Source organism: Lampetra planeri, chromosome 27 (assembly GCF_965212315.1).
Source record: "Lampetra planeri chromosome 27, kcLamPlan1.2.h2, whole genome shotgun sequence".
NCBI lineage: Eukaryota > Metazoa > Chordata > Hyperoartia > Petromyzontiformes > Petromyzontidae > Lampetra > Lampetra planeri.
This window is the reverse complement of record NC_136133.1, coordinates 6285204-6313192: the sequence shown is the minus strand read 5'-3', so window position 1 is coordinate 6313192 and position 27989 is coordinate 6285204. Positions and strand designations below refer to the sequence as shown.

The 27989-nt window shown below is 45.1% G+C and overlaps 1 protein-coding gene across 1 annotated transcript; it reads left to right on the top strand.

Moving 5' to 3' along the window:
- The first annotated feature begins 143 nt into the window (after positions 1–143).
- Positions 144–25411, top strand: LOC144727902 (uncharacterized). Its single transcript, XM_078607039.1, has 4 exons — positions 144–258; positions 17465–17531; positions 24699–24902; positions 25365–25411. The coding sequence occupies exons 1-4, from the start codon at positions 232–234 to the stop codon at positions 25409–25411; spliced, it is 345 nt and encodes a 114-aa protein (XP_078463165.1). The 5' UTR covers positions 144–231.
- The last annotated feature ends 2578 nt before the right edge of the window (positions 25412–27989 follow it).

The window sequence follows — 27989 nt, the reverse complement described above, 5'->3', positions numbered from 1 at the left end:
TCGCCGTCAGCGCTGTTAGCGGCGCTAACCGCTGCGCCACCGCTCCCCCCCCCCCCCGCGTGCGCTGATCGGAAGTCACGTGAGCGACGGCGCGCAGTATAAAGCACGTGGCGAGGCGAGATGAGTGAAGTCGTTGATGTGAGTGGAGGGTGAGTTGCTGTAGTTGTTGGCGGGGGGGGTGAGCGAGTGAGAGAGGTGAGGAGTTCGCGTCCCGAGGTCCACGGAGGCGAGATGTACAGCGCCCATGAGCTGACGCGTGTGAGTGTCACACTCATCACACACTCTCTCTCTCTGTGACACACTCACTCACATTCACTCACACTCACCCACTCACACTCACCCAGCCACTCACACTCACTCACACTCATCACACACTCACTCTCTCTCTCTGACGCACTCACTCACTCACACTCACTCAGTCACACTCACACACTCATCACACACTCACTCTCTCTCTGTGACACACTCACTCACATTCACTCACACTCACCCACTCACACTCACCCAGCCACTCACACTCACTCACACACTCACACTCTCTCTGACGCACTCACTCTCTCTCTGACGCACTCACTCACTCTCACTCACATTCACTCACTCACTCACTCACACACTGACGCACTCACCCACTCACACACTCACCCACACTCACACTCACTCAGTCACACTCATCACACACTCACTCTCTCTCTCTGACGCACTCACTCACTCACACTCACTCAGTCACACTCACACACTCATCACACACTCACTCTCTCTCTCTGACGCACTCACTCACTCACACTCACTCAGTCACACTCACACACTCATCACACACGCACTCTCTCTCTCTGACGCACTCACTCACTCACACTCACTCAGTCACACTCACACACTCATCATACACTCACTCTCTCTCTCTCTGACGCACTCACTCACACTCACTCAGTCACACTCACACACTCATCACACACTCACTCTCTCTCTCTCTGTGACACACTCACTCACATTCACTCACTCTCACCCACTCACACTCACCCAGCCACTCACACTCACTCACACACTCACTCTCTCTCTCTCTGACGCACTCACTCACTCTCACTCACATTCACTCACTCACTCACACTCAGTCACACTCACACACTCATCACACGCGCACTCTCTCTCTCTCTGACGCACTCACTCACACTCACTCACATTCACTCACACTCACCCACTCACACTCACCCAGCCACTCACACTCACTCACACTCATCACACACTCACTCTCTCTCTCTGACGCACTCACTCACTCACACTCACTCAGTCACACTCACACACTCATCACACACTCACTCTCTCTCTCTGTGACACACTCACTCACATTCACTCACACTCACCCACTCACACTCACCCAGCCACTCACACTCACTCACACACTCACACTCTCTCTGACGCACTCACTCTCTCTCTGACGCACTCACTCACTCTCACTCACATTCACTCACTCACTCACACACTGACGCACTCACCCACTCACACACTCACCCACACTCACACTCACTCAGTCACACTCATCACACACTCACTCTCTCTCTCTGACGCACTCACTCACTCACACTCACTCAGTCACACTCACACACTCATCACACACGCACTCTCTCTCTCTCTCTGACGCACTCACTCACTCACACTCACTCAGTCACACTCACACACTCACACACTCATCATACACTCACTCTCTCTCTCTCTGACGCACTCACTCACACTCACTCAGTCACACTCACACACTCATCACACACTCACTCTCTCTCTCTCTGTGACACACTCACTCACATTCACTCACTCTCACCCACTCACACTCACCCAGCCACTCACACTCACTCACACACTCACTCTCTCTCTCTCTGACGCACTCACTCACTCTCACTCACATTCACTCACTCACTCACACACTGACAAACTCACCCACTCACACACTCACTCACACTCACTCAGTCACACTCATCACACACTCACTCTCTCTCTGACGCACTCACTCACTCACACTCAGTCACACTCACACACTCATCACACGCGCACTCTCTCTCTCTCTGACGCACTCACTCACACTCACTCAGTCACACTCACACACTCATCACACACTCACTCTCTCTCTGACGCACTCACTCACTCACACTCACTCAGTCACACTTACACACTCATCACACACTCACTCTCTCTCTCTCTGACGCACTCACTCACACTCACTCAGTCACACTCACACACTCATCACACACTCACTCTCTCTCTCTGACGCACTCACTCACACTCACTCAGTCACACTCACACACTCATCACACGCGCACTCTCTCTCTCTCTCTCTGACGCACTCACTCACTCACACTCACTCAGTCACACTCACACACTCATCACACACTCACTCTCTCCCACTCACACTCACCCAGCCACTCACACTCACTCACTCTCACTCACACACTCACTCTCTCTCTCTGACGCACTCACACACTCACACTCACATTCACTCACTCACTCACTCACACACTCACCCACACTGACGCACTCACCCACTCACACACTCACCCACACTCACCCACTCACCCACTCACACTCACCCAGCCACTCACCCGCACTCACTCACCCACTCACACAGCCACTCACCCACTCACACACTCACCCACACTCACCCACTCACACACTCACACTCACCCAGCCACTCACACTCACTCAGTCAACCACATCCACTCACTCACTCATACTCACCCACTCACACTCACCCAGCCACTCACCCACACTCACCCATCCTCACCCACACTGACGCGCTCACCCACACTCACCCACTCACACTCACACACTCACTCACCCACTCACACTCACCCACCCACTCACGTTCACTCAGTCACCCACATTCACTCACTCACATGAACCCACTCACCCACTCACACTCACTCACCCACTCACACTCACCCACCCACTCACGTTCACTCAGTCACCCACATTCACTCACTCACATGAACCCACTCACCCACTCACCAACTCACCCAGCCACTCACGTCCACTCAGTCAACCCGCACTCATTCACTCACTCACATTCACCCACTCACCCACTCACACACTCACCCACTCACTCACGTTCACTCACTCACATTCGCCCACTCACCCACTCACCCACTCACACTCACTCACCCACTCACACTCACCCACTCACTCACGTTCACTCACTCACATTCGCCCACTCACCCACTCACCCACTCACACTCACTCACCCACTCACACTCACCCACCCACTCACGTTCACTCAGTCACCCACATTCACTCACTCACATGAACCCACTCACCCACTCACCAACTCACCCAGCCACTCACGTCCACTCAGTCAACCCGCACTCATTCACTCACTCACATTCACCCACTCACCCACTCACACACTCACCCACTCACTCACGTTCACTCACTCACATTCGCCCACTCACCCACTCACACACTCACCAACTCACTCACGTTCACTCACTCACATTCACCTACTCACCCACTCACACACTCACCCACTCACTCACGTTCACTCACTCACATTCACCCACTCACCCACTCACACACTCACCCACTCACTCACGTTCACTCACTCACATTCACCCACTCACACACTCACCCACTCACTCACGTTCACTCACTCACATTCACCCACTCACCCACTCACACACTCACCCACTCACTCACGTTCACTCACTCACATTCACCCACTCACCTACTCACACACTCACCCACTCACTCACGTTCACTCACTCACATTCACCCGCTCACCCACTCACACACACTCACCCACTCATACTCACCCAGCCACTCACATTCACTCACTCACATTCACTGACTCACAGAATCACTCGCAGTAACGAACTCTCAACCACACGCTCAAATTCAACTCTACAAACATCGCAATTTACTAAAACCCCTCACATCTACACCACTCACTCGCATACCGAGCACTCTAAACTACTATACACTACACTATACACTACTATACTCTACACTGCTATACACTACATTATACACTACTATACACTACACTATACACTACACTATACACTACTATAAACTACTATACACTACACTATACACTACACTACTATACACTACACTAATATACACTACACTAATATACACTACACTATACACTACTATACACTACACTACTACACTATACACTACTATACACTACATTATACACTACACTATACACTACACTATACACTACACTACTATACACTACACTACTATACACTACACTACTATACACTACACTATACACTACACTACTATACACTACACTACTATACACTACACTACTATACACTACACTATACACTACACTACTATACACTACACTACTATACACTACACTATACACTACACTATACACTACTATACACTCTACACTACACTACACTCTCCACATCTGCTCAGTAGCAAACGCTAAATTAACCACTCACACTCATTTTGATCACTCAATTACACAAAGACAAAGATCCCCCTTCCTCTATAGCCTGTAACAGACTCATACTCTTAGTTCTTTCGGTAAAGTCACGAAGGTAAAAAATGAAATAAAAATTATTAATTTTATTTTCATTTTTAAAGTCACGAAGGTAAAAAATGAAATTAAAATTAATAATTTTAATTTCATTTTTAAAGTCACGAAGGTAAAAAATGAAATTAAAATTAATAATTTTAATTTCATTTTTAAAGTCACGAAGGTAAAAAATGAAATTAAAATTAATAATTTTAATTGCATTTTTAAAGTCACGAAGGTAAAAAATGAAATAAAAATTAATAATTTTAATTTCATTTTTAAAGTCACGAAGGTAAAAAATGAAATAAAAATTAATAATTTTAATTGCATTTTTAAAGTCACGAAGGTAAAAAATGAAATAAAAATTAATAATTTTAATTTCATTTTTAAAGTCACGAAGGTAAAAAATGAAATTAAAATTAATAATTTTAATTGCATTTTTAAAGTCACGAAGGTAAAAAATGAAATAAAAATTATTAATTTTATTTTCATTTTTAAAGTCACGAAGGTAAAAAATGAAATAAAATTAATAATTTTAATTTCATTTTTAAAGTCACGTAGGTAAAAAATGAAATAAAAATTATTAATTTTATTTTCATTTTTTACCTACGTGACTTTACCGAAAGAACTAAGAGTGTGAATCCTTATTGTCACGAAAGCTTCAAATCTAGAATTATGCAACAGACTGTTGGGGCAAGTGCTGTTAGCGAGCAGCACCTATGAAGGCTACCGGCACGGCACACGAGGGGGTGGGTGGCCCCACGCCCGGCCGCCTTTGTCTCCCCAGTAGCGATGTTTACGCTCCGCACCAGCTACTCATTTGGGGCTGAGTCGACCTAGGGGTGGCCCAGGACCGGTTCAGATAATAATCGTCACTGGGTGTTGGCCGTGAGCGGGAATCGAACTCGGGTCGCCGGGTTCGTAGCGCAGCGTAGCGCTAACCACTGTGCCACCACTCCACACTGAGTCTATATACGTGTAGGTCGTCTCTGGTAGAACCCCTCTTAACGACGGTGATTGGTTCCAAGACGCCGGTCGTCAAGGGATTTGGTCGCTAAGCGTGTATATAGGAAACACGTAAAAGCTTTAATTCGTTCGGACAGGATCGAAAGTTGCAACTTTTTCACCCGAAAACACGTAATTTGTAACATTAAAACAATGGATGTTAATACACAAAGATACTAACAACATGATAGACACGTAATATTAAAAGAAAGACGGTTGATCAATGCCTCCATTAATATTCACTGGACCTACGACAGCCTGTCGTGAACAGGGGAATGGTCGGTAAGCGAACACATTGGGCTCTATGGAGGCACTACACTGCTATACACTACACTATACACTACATTATACACTACACTACTCTCCACTACACTATACACTACACTACTATACACTACACTATACACTACTATACACTACACTATACACTACACTATACACTACACTATACACTACACTATACACTACACTATACACTACTATACACTACACTATACACTACACTATACACTACACTACTATTCACTACACTACTCTCCACTACACTATACACTACACTACTATACACTACACTATACACTACACTATACACTACACTACTATTCACTACACTACTCTCCACTACACTATACACTACACTATACACTACACTATACACTACACTACTATACACTACACTATACACTACACTACTATACACTACACTATACACTACACTATACACTACACTACTATTCACTACACTACTCTCCACTACACTATACACTACACTATACACAACACTATACACTACACTATACACTACACTACTATACACTACACTATACACTACACTACTATACACTACACTATACACTACTATACACTACACTATACACTACACTATACACTACACTACTATTCACTACACTACTCTCCACTACACTATACACTACACTATACACTACACTATACACTACACTATACACTACACTACTATACACTACACTATACACTACACTACTATACACTACACTATACACTACTATACACTACACTATACACTACACTATACACTACACTACTATATACTACACTATACACTACACTACTATACACTACACTATACACTACTATACACTACACTATACACTACACTATACACTACACTACTATATACTACACTATACACTACACTACTATATACTACACTACTATACACTACACTATACACTACACTATATACTACACTATACACTACTAAACACTACACAACTATACACTACACTATATACTACACTACTATACACTACACTATACACTACACTATACACAACACTATACACTACACTATACACTACTATACACTACACTATACACTACTATACACTACACTACTATACACTACACTATTATACACTAGACTATACACTACTATACACTACACTATACACTACACTATACACTACACTACTATATACTACACTATACACTACACTATACACTACACTATACACTACACTACTATACACTACACTATACACTACACTACTATACACTACACTATACACTACTATACACTACACTATACACTACACTATACACTACACTACTATATACTACACTATACACTACACTACTATACACTACACTACTATACACTACACTATACACTACACTATATACTACACTATACACTACTAAACACTACACAACTATACACTACACTATATACTACACTACTATACACTACACTATACACTACACTATACACAACACTATACACTACACTATACACTACTATACACTACACTATACACTACTATACACTACACTACTATACACTACACTATTATACACTACACTATACACTACTATACACTTCACTCTACACTACACTACTATACACTACACTATGCACTACACTATACACTTCACTATACACTACACTATACACAACACTATACACTACACTATACACTACACTACTATACACTACACTACTATACTCTACACTACTATACACTACACTATACACTACTATGCACTACACTATACACTTCACTATACACTACACTATACACAACACTATACACTACACTATACACTACACTACTATACACTACACTACTATACTCTACACTACTATACACTACACTACTATACACTTCACTATACACTACACTATACACAACACTACTATACACTACACTATACACTACACTATACACTACGAAACACTATACACTACACACTACTATACACTACACTACTATACACTACACTATACACTACTTTATATTACTATACACTACACTACTATACACTACACTATACACTACACTACTATACACTACACTACTATACACTACACTATACACTACACTACTATACACTACACTATACACTGCACTACTATACACTACACTATACACTACACTATACACTACTATTTACTACTATACACTACACTACTATACACTACACTACACACTACTATACACTACACTATACACTACACTATACACTACTATATATTACTATACACTACACTATACGCTACTATATACTACTATACACTACACTACTATACACTACACTATACACTACTATATATTACTATACACTACACTATACACTACTATATATTACTATACACTACACTATACACTACTATATACGACTATACACTACACTACTATACACTGCACACTGCTATACACTACACTATACACTACACTATACACTACTATATACTACTATACACTACACTACTATACACTACACTATACACTACACTATACACTGCACTACTATACACTACACTATACACTACACTATACTATACACTACTATACACCACACTATACACTACACTATACACTACACTATACACTACACTACTATACACTACACTACTATACACTACACTATACACTACTACACACTACACTATACACTACTATACACTACACTATACACAACACTATACACTACACTATACACAACACTATACACTACACTATACACTACACTACTATACACTACACACTACTATACACTACACTACACACTACTATACACTACTATACACTACACTATACACTACTATACACTACACTATACACTACACTACACACTGGGCCCTATGGAGGCCCGTCGTCTAGCGATTAGTCGTTCACAGGGGTGCTCGTGAAGAGAAGTTCCACTCCGCACCAACACTTGTCTTGCACGCACGTCAAACTCGCAGTAGTGACACGTGTCCCTCCGCACGAAGTACTCGAACACAAGCACCACACGTGTGCACGCATCCAGCAGATATGATCTCTCCTCCTCCTCCTCCTATCTATCTCTCTCGCGATCAATAAGATCAATAAGATCAGCCCGGGAGTATTTATTTTGACTTATCGGTGGACGCAAGGACACCCGACGAAGACGACGCTCTGCGTTAACGTACCGTGTACGCGTACTTTAACAACGTGTACTTTAACAATGCGTACTTTAAAAACACGTACTTTAACAACACGTACTTTAACAACGTGTACTTTAACAACGTGTACTTTAACAACACGTACTTTAACAACGTGTACTTTAACAACGCGTACTTTAACAGCGCGTACTTTAACAACACGTACTTTAACAACACGTACTTTAACAACGAGTACTTTAACAACACGTACTTTAACAACACTTACTTTAACAACACGTACTTTAACAACACGTACTTTAACAACACGTACTTTAACAACATGTACTTTAACAACGCGTACTTTAACAACACGTACTTTAACAACGCGTACTTTAACAAAGCGTACTTTAACAACGCGTACTTTAACAACGCGTACTTTAACAACGCGTACTTTAACAACGAGTACTTTAACAACGCGTACTTTAACAACACGTATTTTAACAACACGTACTTTAACAACACGTACTTTAACAACGCGTACTTTAACAACGCGTACTTTAACAACGTGTACTTTAACAACGTGTACTTTAACAACACGTACTTTAACAACACGTAATTTAAAAACGCGTACTTTAACAACACGTACTTTAACAACGTGTACTTTAACAACACGTACTTTAACAACGAGTACTTTAACAACGAGTACTTTAACAACACGTACTTTAACAACACGTACTTTAACAACGCGTACTTTAACAACGTGTACTTTAACAACGCGTACTTTAACAACACGTACTTTAACAACGTGTACTTTAACAATGCGTACTTTAACAACGAGTACTTTAACAACGCGTACTTTAACAACGCGTACTTTAGCGTGTACTTTAACAACGTGTACTTTAACAACACGTACTTTAGCAACGTGTACTTTAACAACACGTACTTTAACAACGTGTACTTTAACAACGCGTACTTTAACAACACGTACTTTAAAAACGCGTACTTTAACAACACGTACTTTAACAACGTGTACTTTAACAACACGTACTTTAACAACGAGTACTTTAACAACGTGTACTTTGACAACACGTACTTTAACAACGCGTACTTTAACAACGCGTACTTTAACAACGTGTACTTTAACAACATGTACTTTAACAACACGTACTTTAACAACACGTACTTTAACAACGAGTACTTTAACAACACGTACTTTAACAACACGTACTTTAACAACGCGTACTTTAACAACACGTACTTTAACAACGTGTACTTTAACAACACGTACTTTACCAACGCGTACTTTAACAACACGTACTTTAACAACACGTACTTTAACAATGCGTACTTTAACAACACGTACTTTAACAACGCGTACTTTAACAACGTGTACTTTAACAACGCGTACTTTAACAACACGTACTTTAACAACGTGTACTTTAACAATGCGTACTTTAACAACGAGTACTTTAACAACGCGTACTTTAACAACGCGTACTTTAGCGTGTACTTTAACAACGTGTACTTTAACAACACGTACTTTAGCAACGTGTACTTTAACAACACGTACTTTAACAACGTGTACTTTAACAACGCGTACTTTAACAACGTGTACTTTAACTATGCGTACTTTAACAACGTGTACTTTAACAACGCGTACTTTAACAACGCGTACTTTAACAACGCGTACTTTAACAACGTGTACTTTAACAACGCGTACTTTAACAACGCGTACTTTAACAACACGTACTTTGACAACACGTACTTTAACAACGCATACTTTAACATCACGTACTTTAACAACACGTACTTTAACAACACGTACTTTAACAACGTGTACTTTAACAACACGTACTTTAACAACGTCTACTTTAACAACACGTACTTTAACAATGTGTACTTTAACAACACGTACTTTAACAACACGTACTTTAACATCACGTACTTTAACAACACGTACTTTAACAACGTGTACTTTAACAACACGTACTTTAACAACGTGTACTTTAACAACATGTACTTTAACAACGCATACTTTAACAACGTGTACTTTAACAACACGTACTTTAACAACGTGTACTTTAACATCACGTACTTTAACAACACGTACTTTAACAACGTGTACTTTAACAACACGTACTTTAACAACGCGTACTTTAACAACGCGTACTTTAACAACGCGTACTTTAACAACGCGTACTTTAACAACGCGTACTTTAACAACGCGTACTTTAACAACACGTACTTTAACAACGTGTACTTTAACAACACGTACTTTAACAACGTGTACTTTAACAACGCGTACTTTAACGTGTACTTTAACAACGTGTACTTTAACAACACGTACTTTAACAACGCGTACTTTAACAACGCGTACTTTAACAACGCGTACTTTAACAACGCGTACTTTAACAACACGTACTTTAACAACGTGTACTTTAACAACACGTACTTTAACAACACGTACTTTAACAATGCTTACTTTAACAACGTGTACTTTAACAACACGTACTTTAACAACGCGTACTTTAACAACGCGTACTTTAACAACGCGTACTTTAACAACGCGTACTTTAACAACACGTACTTTAACAACGTGTACTTTAACAACACGTACTTTAACAACGTGTACTTTAACAACGCGTACTTTAACGTGTACTTTAACAACGTGTACTTTAACAACACGTACTTTAACAACGCGTACTTTAACAACGCGTACTTTAACAACGCGTACTTTAACAACGCGTACTTTAACAACACGTACTTTAACAACGTGTACTTTAACAACACGTACTTTAACAACACGTACTTTAACAATGCTTACTTTAACAACGTGTACTTTAACAACACGTACTTTAACAACGCGTACTTTAACAACACGTACTTTAACAACACGTACTTTAACAACACGTACTTTAACAATGCGTACTTTAACAACGCGTACTTTAACAACGCGTACTTTAACAACGTGTACTTTAACAACGCGTACTTTAACAACGTGTACTTTAACAACACATACTTTAACAACGTATACTTTAACAACGCGTACTTTAACAACGTGTACTTTAACAACACATACTTTAACAACGTGTACTTTAACAACGCGTACTTTAACAACGTGTACTTTAACAACACGTACTTTAACAACGTATACTTTAACAACGCGTACTTTAACAACACGTACTTTAACAACGTGTACTTTAACAACGCATACTTTAACAACACGTACTTTAACAACGCGTACTTTAACAACGTGTACTTTAACAACACGTACTTTAACAACGTGTACTTTAACAACGCGCACTTTAACAACACGTACTTTAACAACACGTACTTTAACAACACGTACTTTAACAACGTGTACTTTAACAACACGTACTTTAACAACACGTACTTTAACAACGCGTACTTTAACAACGCGCACTTTAACAACACGTACTTTAACAACGCGCACTTTAACAACGCGCACTTTAACAACGCGCACTTTAACAACGCGTACTTTAACAACGCGCACTTTAACAACACGTACTTTAACAACGTGTACTTTAACAACACGTACTTTAACAACACGTACTTTAACAATGCTTACTTTAACAACGTGTACTTTAACAACACGTACTTTAACAACGCGTACTTTAACAACACGTACTTTAACAACACGTACTTTAACAACACGTACTTTAACAATGCGTACTTTAACAACGCGTACTTTAACAACGCGTACTTTAACAACGTGTACTTTAACAACGCGTACTTTAACAACGTGTACTTTAACAACACATACTTTAACAACGTGTACTTTAACAACGTGTACTTTAACAACACATACTTTAACAACGTGTACTTTAACAACACATACTTTAACAACGCGTACTTTAACAACGTGTACTTTAACAACACATACTTTAACAACGTATACTTTAACAACGCGTACTTTAACAACGTGTACTTTAACAACACATACTTTAACAACGTGTACTTTAACAACGCGTACTTTAACAACGTGTACTTTAACAACACGTACTTTAACAACGTATACTTTAACAACGCGTACTTTTACAACACGTACTTTAACAACGTGTACTTTAACAACGCATACTTTAACAACACGTACTTTAACAACGCGTACTTTAACAACGTGTACTTTAACAACACGTACTTTAACAACGTGTACTTTAACAACGCGCACTTTAACAACACGTACTTTAACAACACGTACTTTAACAACACGTACTTTAACAACGTGTACTTTAACAACACGTACTTTAATAACACGTACTTTAACAACGCGTACTTTAACAACGCGTACTTTAACAACGCGCACTTTAACAACGCGCACTTTAACAACGCGCACTTTAACAACACGTACTTTAACAACACGTACTTTAGCAACGTGTACTTTAACAATGCATACTTTAACAACGCGCACTTTAACAACGCGCACTTTAACAACGCGTACTTTAACAACGCGCACTTTAACAACACGTACTTTAACAACGCGTACTTTAACAACGCGCACTTTAACAACGCGCACTTTAACAACGCGCACTTTAACAACGCGCACTTTAACAACACGTACTTTAACAACACGTACTTTAACAACGCGCACTTTAACAACGCGCACTTTAACAACGCGCACTTTAACAACACGTACTTTAACAACACGTACTTTAACAACGCGCACTTTAACAACGCGCACTTTAACAACGCGCACTTTAACAACGCGTACTTTAACAACGCGTACTTTAACAACGCGTACGTTAACAACGATTCGTATACACATATATAGGGTAAACACCACACAAAAATGTAGGGCACACCACACACATATATGTAGGGTACACACATTAATAGGATACACACAACACATATATAGGGTACGTATATACGGTACACACACATATAGGTACACATACATAATAATTACACCATATGTGTGTGTGGGATATTATCTTCATAGCCATTGGGTGACGTCGTTGTGATTTGAGTTGACGCACGGTGCTGTACGTAATGGGTCAATCGTCGCTTTCTGTGTTTTTTAACGCGAAGGCTGAAAGCTCGTCCCGTTGCAGTGTCAGACCCTGGTTCACGTGGCCCCCCATTTTACGTCGTTCCGCAACTACGTCGTCACTTCACGAACAATATCACAGCGTTCCGACCCGATATGCGTCGCCACAGCCACCCACAACCACATGGCGCTGGCAGCAGCATCGGTGTCTGTGCTGCCTCGTGCAACGTCGCATCTCCACTACACTCACCACTAGTACACTCACCACTAGTACACTCACTAGTACACTCACCACTAGTACACTCACCACTACACTCACCACTAGTACACTCACCACTAGTACACTCACCACTAGTACACTCACCACTACACTCACCACTAGTACACTCACCACTAGTACACTCACCACTAGTACACTCACTACTACACTCACCACTAGTACCATCACTAGTACACTCACCACTAGTACACTCACCACTACACTCACCACTAGTACACTCACTAGTACACTCACCACTAGTACACTCACTAGTACACTCACCACTACACTCACCACTACACTCACCACTAGTACACTCACCACTACACTCACCACTACACTCACCACTAGTACACTCACCACTAGTACACTCACCACTACACTCACCACGAGTACACTCACCACTAGTACACTCATCACTACACTCACCACGAGTACACTCACCACTACACTCACCACTAGTACACTCACCACTACACTCACCACTAGTACACTCACCACTAGTACACTCACCACTACACTCACCACGAGTACACTCACCACTAGTACACTTACCACTACACTCACCACTAGTACACTCACCACTAGTACACTCACCACTACACTCACCACTACACTCACTAGTACACTCACCACTACACTCACCACTACACTCACCACTAGTACACTCACCACTACACTCACCACTACACTCACCACTAGTACACTCACCACTAGTACACTCACCACTACACTCACCACTACACTCACCACTAGTAGACTCACCACTACACTCACCACTAGTACACTCACCACTAGTACACTAACCACTACACTCACCATTACACTCACCACCATTACACTCACCACTAGTACACTCACCACTAGTACACTCACCATTACACTCACCACTAGTACACTCACCACTACACTCACCACTACACTCACCACGAGTACACTCACCACTAGTACACTCACCACTACACTCACCACGAGTACACTCACCACTACACTCACCACTACACTCACCACTAGTACAAGAAGCGAGGTCCATTGCTCGAAACGTCACCCAAGTCCCTCCGAAGAGCGAGACACGCGCGGTTTTTCTTCACGTTCCATGCGTTATGAACAACGAAGAAGCTAGGTCCATTGCTCGAAACGTCGCCTATTTTTTATCGTGACGATATACGCGCAGCTAAAGTATTACCCCCACCTTTATTGAAGCGACGTTGGTGGGTGTTATAATTTTTTGACGAACTCGTTGAGTTCGTTTTTGATTTGTCCAGCCGTGAAACTTTGAAATCGTGACCACGCGATGGGTACGAATATATCTACACACGCACACGCGGGCGCGTGTGATCATGATGAGCTAAAGCAGGCATGTCCAAAGTCCGGCCCGCGGGTCAATCACGGCCCGCGGGCAGATTTCATACGGCCCGCAGCTTCGGTCTTATAATGTGTTAGTTGTGGCTCGCCAGCTCTGTCAGAATACATACATCATAAAACTCATGGAAATTTAAGGTGTCCTATACAGTTTGTTCAATGTTATCTGACTGAATGAAAGGCAGAATTCCGTTTTTTAGAGTTGTTCCCGTCTGCCTGAGTGGCTTATATTTGGCTACATTGTCATTTGAAAAATAAAGGTAATTGTGACAATGAAAATTGTTTTATAACAGTGTGTATTTCCACGTAACTTTTGTGGTTAAAACAATGTCAAAAGGAACTATTGGCCCCCGGGCATCCTCACTTCATCAAATGTAGCCCTCTTTGCAAAAAGTTTGGACACCCCTGAGCTAAAGCAACGCACGTCAGTTCATCATCAGTGGCCATGCTGTGTCTGTGTCTCTGTGTGTGCAGCCGCCACGTATCCACGCTGTGTCTGTGTCTCTGTGTGTGCAGCCGCCACGTATCCACGCTGTGTCTCTGTGTCGATGTCTCTGTGTGTGCAGCCGCCACGTATCCACGCTGTGTGTCTGTGTCTCTGTGTGTGCATCCACCACGTATCCACGCTGTGTGTCTGTGTCGATGTCTCTGTGTGTGCATCCACCACGTATCCACGCTGTGTGTCTGTGTCGATGTCTCTGTGTGTGTATCCACCACGTGTCCACGCTGTGTGTCTGTGTCTCTGTGTGTGCATCCACCACGTGTCCACGCTGTGTGTCTATGTCTGTGTCTCTGTGTGTGTATCCACCACGTATCCACGCTGTGTGTCTGTGTCGATGTCTCTGTGTGTGCATCCACCACGTATTCACGCTGTGTGTCTGTGTCGATGTCTCTGTGTGTGCAGCCGCCACGTATCCACGCTGTATGTCTGTGTCTCTGTGTGTGCAGCCGCCACGTATTCACGCTGTGTGTCTGTGTCGATGTCTCTGTGTGTGCATCCACCGCGTATCCACGCTGTGTGTCTGTGTCGATGTCTCTGCGTGTGTATCCACCACGTATCCACGCTGTGTGTTTGTGTCTGTGTCTCTGTGTGTGTATCCACCACGTATCCACGCTGTGTCTTTGTCGATGTCTCTGTGTGTGCATCCACCACGTATCCACGCTGTGTGTTTGTGTCTGTGTCTCTGTGTGTGCATCCACCACGTATTCACGCTGTGTGTTTGTGTCTGTGTCTCTGCGTGTGTATCCACCACGTGTCCACGCTGTGTGTCTGTGTCTGTGTCTCTGTGTGTGTATCCACCACGTATTCACGCTGTGTGTCTGTGTCTGTGTGTGTGCATCCACCACGTATTCACGCTGTGTGTCTGTGTCGATGTCTCTGTGCGTGTATCCACCACGTATCCACGCTGTGTCTGTGTCTCTGTGTGTGTATCTACCACGTATCCACGCTGTGTGTCTGTGTCTTTGTGTGTGCATCCACCACGTATTCACGCTGTGTGTTTGTGTCTGTGTCTCTGCGTGTGTATCCACCACGTGTCCACGCTGTGTGTCTGTGTCTGTGTCTCTGTGTGTGTATCCACCACGTGTCCACGCTGTGTGTCTGTGTCGATGTCTCTGTGTGTGCATCCACCACGTATTCACGCTGTGTGTCTGTGTCTCTGTGTGTGCATCCACCACGTGTCCACGCTGTGTGTCTGTGTCGATGTCTCTGTGCGTGTATCCACCACGTATCCACGCTGTGTCTGTGTCTCTGTGTGTGTATCTACCACGTATCCACGCTGTGTGTCTGTGTCTTTGTGTGTGCATCCACCACGTGTCCACGCTGTGTGTCTGTGTCGATGTCTCTGTGCGTGTATCTACCACGTATTCACGCTGTGTGTCTGTGTCGATGTCTCTGTGCGTGTCTTTTGTCTCACGCAGCTGGTGGGCCTGGATACAGACTTTGAACTGCAGAGATTTTCGGACGAGGTGGATTTATACGGCAGCGGTAGGATTATCATCAACACCACCACCAGCACCATCACCACCATCAACACCATCATCAACACCATCATCAACACCACCACCACCACCAGCACCATCATCAACACCATCATCAACACCACCACCACCACCAGCACCATTAGCACCACCATCATCATCATCAACACCATCATAAACACCATCATCAGCACCATCACCACCATCAACACCATCATCAACACCACCACCACCAGCACCATCAGCACCATCATCAACACCACCACCACCACCAGCACCATCAACACCATCATCAGCACCATCACCACCATCAACACCATCATCAACACCACCACCACCAGCACCATCATCAACACCATCATCAACACCATCATCAGCACCATCACCGTCATCAGCACCACCATCAGCACCACCATCATCAGCACCACCATCATCATCAGCACCACCATCATCATCAACACCATCATCAGCACCATCATCAGCAGCACCACCACCATCATCAGCACCACCACCATCATCATCAACACCATCATCAGCACCATCATCAGCAGCACCACCACCATCATCAGCACCACCACCATCATCATCAGCACCACCACCATCATCATCAACACCATTATCAGCACCAGTAGCACCACCATCATCATCATCAACACCATCATCAACACCATCATCAGCACCAGTAGCACCACCATCACCATCATCAACACCATCATCAACACCATCATCAGCACCATCACCGTCATCAGCACCACCACCATCACCATCAGCACCACCACCACCATCATCATCAACAACACCACCATCAATATCAACACCAGCACCATCAGCACCATCATCATCAACACCACCACCATCAACACCACCATCATCAGCACCAGCAGCAGCACCACCATCATCATCAATACCACCATCATCAGCACCACCACCAGCACTATCAGCACCATCATGATCAGCACCACCACCATCATCAGGACCACCACCATCATGACCACCACTACGACCACCGTCATCATCTCAACACCACCGTGCCTGTCACGTGCCTGTCACGTGCTCACACCGCAGCTGCGATCCCGTCGCACGTGGCTCGCCCTTGGAGTGTCAGGGTGGCTAGGAGATGTTGACTACCTCGCCTGGTATGCAGGAGGTCGTGGGTTCGATCCCGAGTCTGACGCCTGCTGCTGTATATGGAGTTTGCGTGTCTCTCATCATCATCACGGTGGCTAGGAGATGTTAACTACATCGCCTGGTGTACAAGAGGTCGTGGGTTCGATCCCGAGTCTGACGCCTGCTGCTGTATATGGAGTTTGCGTGTCTCTCATCATCATCACGGTGGCTAGGAGATGTTAACTACCTCGCCTGGTGTACAAGAGGTCGTGGGTTCGATCCCGACCCTGACGCCTGCTACCGTATATTTGGAGTTTGCGTGTCTCTCATCATCATCACCATCACGGTGGCTAGGAGATGTTAACTACCTCGCCTGGTGTACAGGAGGTCGTGGGTTCGATTCCGACCCTGACGCCTGCTGCTGTATATTTTGAGTTTACGTCTCTCTCATCATCATCACGGTGGCTAGGAGATGTTGACTACCTCGCCTGGTATGCAGGAGGCCGTGGGTTCGATCCCGACCCTGACGCCTGCTGCCGTATATTTGTAGTTTGCGTCTCTCTCATCATCATCATCACGGTGGCTAGGATATGTTAACTACCTCGCCTGGTGTACAGGAGGTCGTGGGTTCGATTCCGACCTTGACGCCTGCTGCTGTATATTTGGAGTTTGCGTGTCTCTCTCTCCGCCCGTGATCGCGTGGAGTTGTCTCCGGGTCCTCTGGTTTTCCCTTCCACATTTAGAATCAACATCACGCGTTTAGAGCATTTGGCTGTTGTAAATGGTCCACGTGACAGGAAGTCACTTCGTTGAGCCATCGTCCGTGGCCAGGTCGCTTCTGAAAACGAGCTACAAATCTCAGTGGGGCTTTGCCTGGCTCGTGAAGGACGCTGCTGGGCAGTTGGAGGCAGTCGCCCTCCAACAACAACGGAAGGGCGAGGAGCGACGCTCACAACAACGAGCGGAGCGCCGGGTGTCTAAAGCACAGCAAGTTGGCAAAGTAGGGGGCACAGGTGGTGCATCAGCCAGTCATCTCGGTCGTCTCAGTCAGTCGACCCGTGGCACCTGCTGGGTCTGCCCCGTGACCTCCTGCCAGCGGGCGTTCGACACTTCACGTGGCCTCAAGGTGCACATGGCCTGGCACAAGCGGGAGTGAAGGGGGGGGGGAGTGAAGGGGGGGGGGGTGAAGGGGGGGAGTGAAGGGGGGGGGTGAAGGGGGGGTGAAGGGGGGGGGCAAGAGGGAGGGCTTTGGGGCAGCCATCTGCGGATAATAATCTCGCCCGCGTTATTTTGCAATTGCGTCAAATGTCCCCAGGCCTTGTATAACATCGACGCCTCTGTGTGTGTGTGAGACACACACAGAGAGAGAAAACACATAACGGACATCCGGATTCGCGATTTGAGTTTCCCCAAAATGTCTCAACAGGAGAGGGGCGGGGTGGATGGGTGTGGGTGGTCTGAAGCTTCCTTCCCGTCCGATATGAATCTTACATTTGACTGATATCGGATTCCCCACGTGGCGATAAGCCACCGCGTTGAGTCGTCACCAACGCGCGTGGCCAGCCAGGGTCGCTTCTGAGAAGAGAGACAGACAGAGAGAGAGAGACCCAGAGACAGACGGAGACTTTTGACTTTTAAAACAACTTTTATTGCCGCCAGCAGCAACAGCACTGGAGGCGATTCCGATACGAAAAACACAAAGTCACCAGCAACACAAACAAATAAACTAACGCTGTAAATTCTAGATTTGAAGCTTTCGTGACTGCAAGGATTCATATACTCCTAGGTTTTTTCGGTAAATTCACGTAGGTAAAAATAAAGAATAATAGAAATAAGAATGGAAATAAAATAATATATAAATAAAATAGTATATTATTTTATTTATATTATTTTTATTTATTTCTTTTGACTTTTACCGAAAAAACCTAAGAGTATAAACGCCGTAAAACCACGCGCTGCGGTGGCGCTAAATGCGCCGCGCACAACACGAAAGAAAAGCCACGTGGTGGTGGTGGTGGTCATCGCGCACGCCACGGCGACGAGCGAGCGCTTCAGAAGGTGAACACCACGAGGGTGCCGTCCACGCTGCTACAGAGAGGGGCTTGTCCGGCTCCCCAGCGTTCGAAGAAGACGCGCACATCACCGACATGTGTGTGGTACATGGCGTGCTCCAGCCAGAGCCGCGTCTTGAGCAGATTGGTTGCCGCCGATCGAGTGACCGGCCTCCCCGTGCCAACAGCGTTCTCTCTGTGGGACACGGCCAGTGGCTGGCTCCCCACCACCTGGAGTTACCCCACACACACTCCCCCCCCCCCCCCCACGTACACCACGGCTCGCGCTAACAATTAGACGTGTGAATGTGCACGCGTCCCTCCCCACCTCCCGTTGGGTCGGCTTTCATCCGCTGCGCACGCGGCAACGGGCACGACGGACGGGTTGACGATCATATTCGCGCGTTCCATCGCTGAGTGCTATCGTACGCTACGTGAAGACACCGCGTGCGAACGGGTCTTCTTAACTCGCCCTATTACTCGCGCGGCGCCGCTGTGCAGACGCGGTGGTCGTTCATGAGTTGCCTCTCGCGTGCCTCCCACACACCCGCTCGAATTACGCGTTCGTGTCGGGGGGGGTGGCGAGGGGATAGTGGTGCTGGCAGAGCTGATCCGTTGATGTGGTACCACACAGGCCCCCTGGACACCGGAGGCACAGAGGCAGCCGTCAGTGTTATCCTTCCAGCATCTTTTTCCTCGTTCTGTACGCAGCCATCTTCGCCTGAGCACAGGCGAAGATGGCGAGAGAGAGACACACAGAGAGGCAGAGACACACACAGAGAGACAGAGAGACACAGAGAGAGACAGAGAGAAACACACAGAGAGACAGAGAGACACAGAGACACACACACAGAGAGACAGAGACACACACAGAGAGACAGAGAGAGACACACAGAGACACACCGAGAGACACAGAGACACACACACAGAGAGACAGAGAGACACACACAGAGAGACAGAGAGAGACACACAGAGACACACCGAGAGACACAGAGAGAGACCACCGCACGCGGCTTGGCTACGCACGATGCGACATGGGTTGAGTGTGTGCGTGCAAGAGTGTGACCCGCTCGTGCTGATAGCAAGTGGGTACAGCAATCGTGCTGTGACGGTTCCACCTGAAGACGGAAGCTTGTGTTGCCTCCGAAACGTCGTGATTTTTATTTCATTTTTATTTTACTTTTATTAATTTTAATGTTTTACCTACGTGACTTTACCGAAAAAAACTAAGAATACGGGTACGGACAGTTACCGGTACAGGAGCGGCGCGATTGTGACGTGCACGGCCCCTTCTCGCGTCGTGTCGCGACTGCGTCGTCACCGCACTTGCGTCGCCTCGACCCCGCGTCACTCACGCCGCTCGCAGCTTCATCGCCACCCCCCCACCCACCTCTCTCTCTCTCGTAGCCCATCGCCTCTCAGCCTTCGCCTCCACCACCCACTACCACGTGATAATGATCGTCGTTTCGATGATATTTGATTAACGTCGTTTCGATGATATTTGATTAATGTCATCTCGATGATATTGGATTAACGTCGTTTCGATGATATTTGATTAACGTCGCTTCGATGATATTTGATTAACATCGTTTCGATGATATTTGATTAATGTCATCTCGATGATATTGGATTAACGTCGTTTCGATGATATTGATTAATGTCATCTCGATGATATTGGATTAACGTCGTTTCGATGATATTGATTAATGTCATATCGATGATATTTGATTAACGTTGTTTCGATTATATTTGATTAATGTCATCTCGATGATATTTGATTAACATCGTTTCGATGATATTTGATTAATGTCATCTCGATGATATTGGATTAACGTCGTTTCGATGATATTGATTAATGTCATCTCGATGATATTGGATTAACGTCGTTTCGATGATATTGATTAATGTCATATCGATGATATTTGATTAACGTTGTTTCGATTATATTTGATTAATGTCATCTCGATGATATTTGATTAACATCGTTTCGATAATACTTGATTAATGTCATCTCGGTGATATTTGATCAACGTCGTTTCGATGATATTTGATTAATGTCATATCGATGATATTTGATTAACGTCGTTTTTCCATATTTGATCGACGTCGTTTCGATATCCGTCGTTGCACCTTCCAGGAACGCATCCCACCCTCCCGCGACGTAGAATCAGGATCACAATCTTGACTGGCAACCATCCGAGTTGTGTTTGGTTGCAAAGTGACAGCGACGGTGCTCACGGTCCGGTCAAGCCGTGCGCCTGACTGGGCTGGTGCTGGGCACGGTGACATTTTAATCATCAGTGTCAGAGTCAGAATGATTATTTTGACGACTGAAGGAGTAATCCGATGAACTATAAAGCTCTTTGATTCACGGGTTGTCCAGTATGGGGCACGGGGGTCAACAATTTCCAACAACAAAACAATACAAACTAAACTGATAGTACAGGCACTCCTCTACTTACGAATGAGTTGGGTTCCAGAGGTCTGTTCGTAAGTCGATTTGTTCGTCCAACTTTACTCCTGCCTATTCCAAACATGTTGTACGGCGTGTACACTAAACACGGGGAATGGCTTTACAAGTTGTATAATCTCCTGTGGATGTAGATGCCACTGGTTCTTCACGTTCTGCAGATGTAGACGCCACTGGTTCTTCGCATTCTGCAGATGTAGATGCCACTGGTTCTTCGCATTCTACAGATGTAGATGCCACTGGTTCTTCGCATTCTACAGATGTAGATGCCACTGGTTCTTCGCATTCTGCAGATGTAGATGCCACTGGTTCTTCGCATTCTACAGATGTAGATGCCACTGGTTCTTCGCATTCTACAGATGTAGATGCCACTGGTTCTTCGCATTCTACAGATGTAGATGCCACTGGTTCTTCGCGTTCTACAGATGTAGATGCCACTGGTTCTTCGCGTTCTACAGATGTAGATGCCACTGGTTCTTCGCATTCTACAGATGTAGATGCCACTGGTTCTTCGCATTCTGCAGATGTAGATGCCACTGGTTCTTCATGTTTTGCAGATGTAGATGCCACTGGTTCTTTGCGTTCTGCAGATGTAGATGCCAATGAGTTTTCATGTTCTGCAGATGTAGATGACACTGGTTCTTCGCGTTCTGCATATGTAGATGCCACTGGTTCTTCGAGTTCTGCAGATGCAGATGCCAATGGTTCTTCATGTTCTGCAGATGTAGATGCCACTGGTTCTTCAGGTTCTGCAGATGTAGATACCAATGGTTCTTCATGTTCTGCAGATGTAGATGCCACTGGTTCTTCACGTTCTGCAGATGTAGATGCCATTGATTTTTTGCGTTCTGCAGATATAGATGCCACTGGTTCTTCGCGTTCTGCAGATGTAGACGCCACTGGTTTTTCGCGTTCTGCAGGTGTAGATGCCACTGGTTCTTCACGTTCTGCATATATAGACGCCACTGGTTCTTCGCGTTCTGCAGATGTAGATGCCACTGGTTCTTCATATTCTGCAGATGTAAAAAAAAGTCTATTTAATTAAGTAGAACGTGTTGTCTATATTTATTTAAAGTTGCGCATTTTGATGTGACGTCACATTTCTCAAACCTCCCCCCCTCCTCGTCACACATCGTCACAAATGTCAGAGACAACACGTTCCGCTTAACTAAATAGACTTTTTAATAAATGTTTTCTCCGACAACATCAGAGTGCAGCGCCACATTAAACGCGCACTACAATGACAATAGTTTAAAGCGACTTGAAGAATGTTTTTTTTTTAGGGGGGGGATGGGGCAGAGTTTTGTGACGTCATATTTGAGGCGGGGGGGGGGGTCTGACTTTTTGTGACGCCGTGTGACGAAGGGGGGGGGGGGGTCAAAAATCTACAAAATCGCGTGACGTCATTTATGGACGGCCCCTTGCTTGCTGGAGGGGGTTTGCCCCCTCCCCCCCCTACCTGAAAACCCTGGCTCCGCCATTGCTCGGTGGTGCCACGTGGTCGTGTGGGTGACCTCCTCCCCCTCTGCCCCTCCCCTCTCACCAGTGAGCGACACCCCCGTGACGTCACTGTCGGGGGTGGGGGGTGGAGGGTCCACTGTACCCGGGGGTCTCGGCCTTCCTGGGGGAGCCCGCCTGGGGCCTGGCCCCCCACCCCCACTCCTCCTCCTACAGCTGCGGCAGTGGCGCCCCCTCGTGGACGGCGCTCGCCAGCCCACACCCACTCACGCAGCTGCATGGAGCGCTGCAGGTACGGGGGGTGGGGGGTGGGGGGGTTAGATGCGGTGGGGGTAAGGTGAGGGGGGGTCGGGGGTGGGGGGGTTAGGGGTGGGGGGTGAGGGGGTGGGGGTAGGGTGGGGGGGAGGGTGGGGGGTTAGGGGTGGTGTGGGGGGTTAGGGGGGGTGGGGGTGGGTGGGGGTAGGGTGGGGGGTTAGGGGTAGTGGGTGGGGCGGTTAGGTATGGTGGTGGGGGGTAGGGTGGGGGGGGGTTAGGGGTGGTGGGGGGTAGGGTGGGGGGGTTAGGGGTGGTAGGGGGGAGGGGTTAAGGGTGATGGGGGGTAGGGTGGGGGGGGTGATGGGGGGCAGCGTGGGTGGGGGGTGGTAGGGTGGGGGGTGGTTGGGGGTTGTGGTGGGGGGAGGGGTGAGAGGAAGTGGGCAGCAGACTGCAGGAGCTGACGGCAGCGTGAGTGCAATCCGGGCCACCCTCCCCACAGCCGCCCCGTGGTCTCACGCCGCCTGCGACGAGAAGCCGTCGCCTTGAGATCCCCCTTCCCCTGTGTGTCCAGTGTTGGTGTTGTTGTTGGTGTCGTCGTCCTTCCCCCGCGCCTCCGACTAGCACGGTTTGGCTGCTACGTACGGTGCGAAAGAGGTTCAACGTACTTACCGACACAGGGACGTGCTCACCCAGAAGCCACGGGGATCCCTCTCCGTCTCACAAAGCCCAAGCGACTGAAGCCTAAACCCATAGCCCCCCGCCGCCCCTATACAGTTAACCCCAATCTCTGCATCTTTAGGGGATTGCCCGATGCACCGAGTTCTGCGGTCCATGGCAGTGAATGTCAACGGGCTCCAACGATCCATCACCACTACCACCATCATCACTACCACCACCACTACTACCATCATCACTATCACTACCACCATCATCACTATCACTACCACCACCACTACCACCATCATCACTACCACCACCACTACCACCATCATCACTACCACCACCACTACCACCATCATCACTACCACCACCACTACCACCATCATCACTACCACCACCACTACCACCATCATCACTACCACCATCATCACTACCACCATCACTACCACCACCACTACCACTACCACCATCATCACTACCACCATCATCACTACCACCACCATCACCACTACCAACACCACGACCACCGCTACCACCACCACTACCACCATCATCACTACCACCACCACTACTACCATCATCGCTATCACTACCACTACCACCATCATCACTACCACTACCACCACCACTACCACCATCATCACTACCACCACCACTACCACCATCATCACTACCACCACCACTACCACCATCATCATTACCACCACCACTACCACCATCACTACCACCACTACCACCACCACTACCACCATCATCACTACCACCATCATCACTACCACTACCACCACCATCACTACCAACACCACGACCACCGCTACCACCACCACTACCACCATCATCACTACCACCACCACTACCACCATCATCACTACCACCACCACTACCACCATCATCACTACCACCACCACTACCACCATCATCACTACCCACCACCACTACCACCATCATCACTACCACCATGAGATTATGTGAGGCAATGACACAAATTCGCCCGTTTTCTCATTGAAAATAGGGACGTTTAAAAATGTCACTCTCCTGGTCACAAAAGCAAAGTTTGTGGGGAATAGTAGCAATTTTCTGTACCTTATGAGGCATAAGCAATTAGGGAAATAACACTTACTACCCAGGAACAAAAAATAAAAACATTTTGTTACACAGTGTGAAAATCGAGGCGTGTTTGTCAATGTGTTAGATGGCGTAAACGTGTCGTGAAAAGCCGCCACCACCAGACCACGCAGCCAATTAGTGACGGTTTGCCACGTGACCCAACACGTGGCAAATTCTAGATTTGAAGCTTTCGTGACTGCAAGGATTCATATGCTTGGGCTTTTTTCGGTAAAGTCACGCAGGTAAAAAATTTAAATTAATAAAAGTAAAAAAATAATACACGCACCTTTAAATCATCCGCACCTAGTTTACACAACAAAGGCTCATTCCTAACAGCATGCTTCGGCCGCACCGAACCTCACAAAAAAAATAATATTCAGGGCCTACCTTGGCTCCTCCCACCCTCAACCAATATATATACAAATACTGTGTTCTTGGAATTTCTCTCACTTGATACAGCTATCGTGCTGTGACGGTTTCCACCTGAAGACGGAGGCTTGTGTTGCCTCCGAAACGTCGTGATTTTTATTTTATTTTTATTTTTACTTTCATTAATTTTAATTGTTTACCTGCGTGACTTTACCGAAAAAACCTAAGAATACGTGGCAAATTGTTACGAGTTTGGAGAGTCAAACCCACCACGACGTTTACAACTCGTAGCTTCGTGACGTTTCGCCAGTAATTACAACAAACAGCATCATGGGGCGGACAGCCGGGAGCCGTGGAGAAATCTCTGGTCGTGTCGGGTGGTGGCGGGTTTAACGACACATTTATATTTTTCGATTGAAAGCTTTCGTGACTGCAGGGATTCATCTTCTTGGTTCTTTCGGTAAAGTCACGTAGAAGGGAAATAATAAAAAATATATATTTATAATAATAATACAAATATTTATAATACTTTTGTTATTATTTTATAATAATATTTTTTTTTTATTTTATAATTATTTTTTTTTATTTCCCTTCTAAGCTAATTTGTTAAAGATTAATTATATTCTTGGTTATTTCGGTAAAGTCACATAGAAGGGAAATAATAGCATTTTAATTATTTTTATTATTTTATTTTATAATACATTTTTTTATTAATTTATAATATTTTTATTTTATAATAACATTTTATTATTTTACAATATTTTCATTATTATTTTATAATACAAAAATTGTATTATTTCCCTTCTACGTGACTTTACCGAAAGAACCAAGAATATTAAATTTCGATTTAAAGCTTTCGTGACTGCAGGGATTCATCTTCTTGGTTCTTTCGGTAAAGTCATGTAGAAGGGAAATAATAAAATAATAAAAATAAAAAATAATAAAATAATTCTCACGACGTTTCGGCCACAACGCAAGCAGCCGTCCT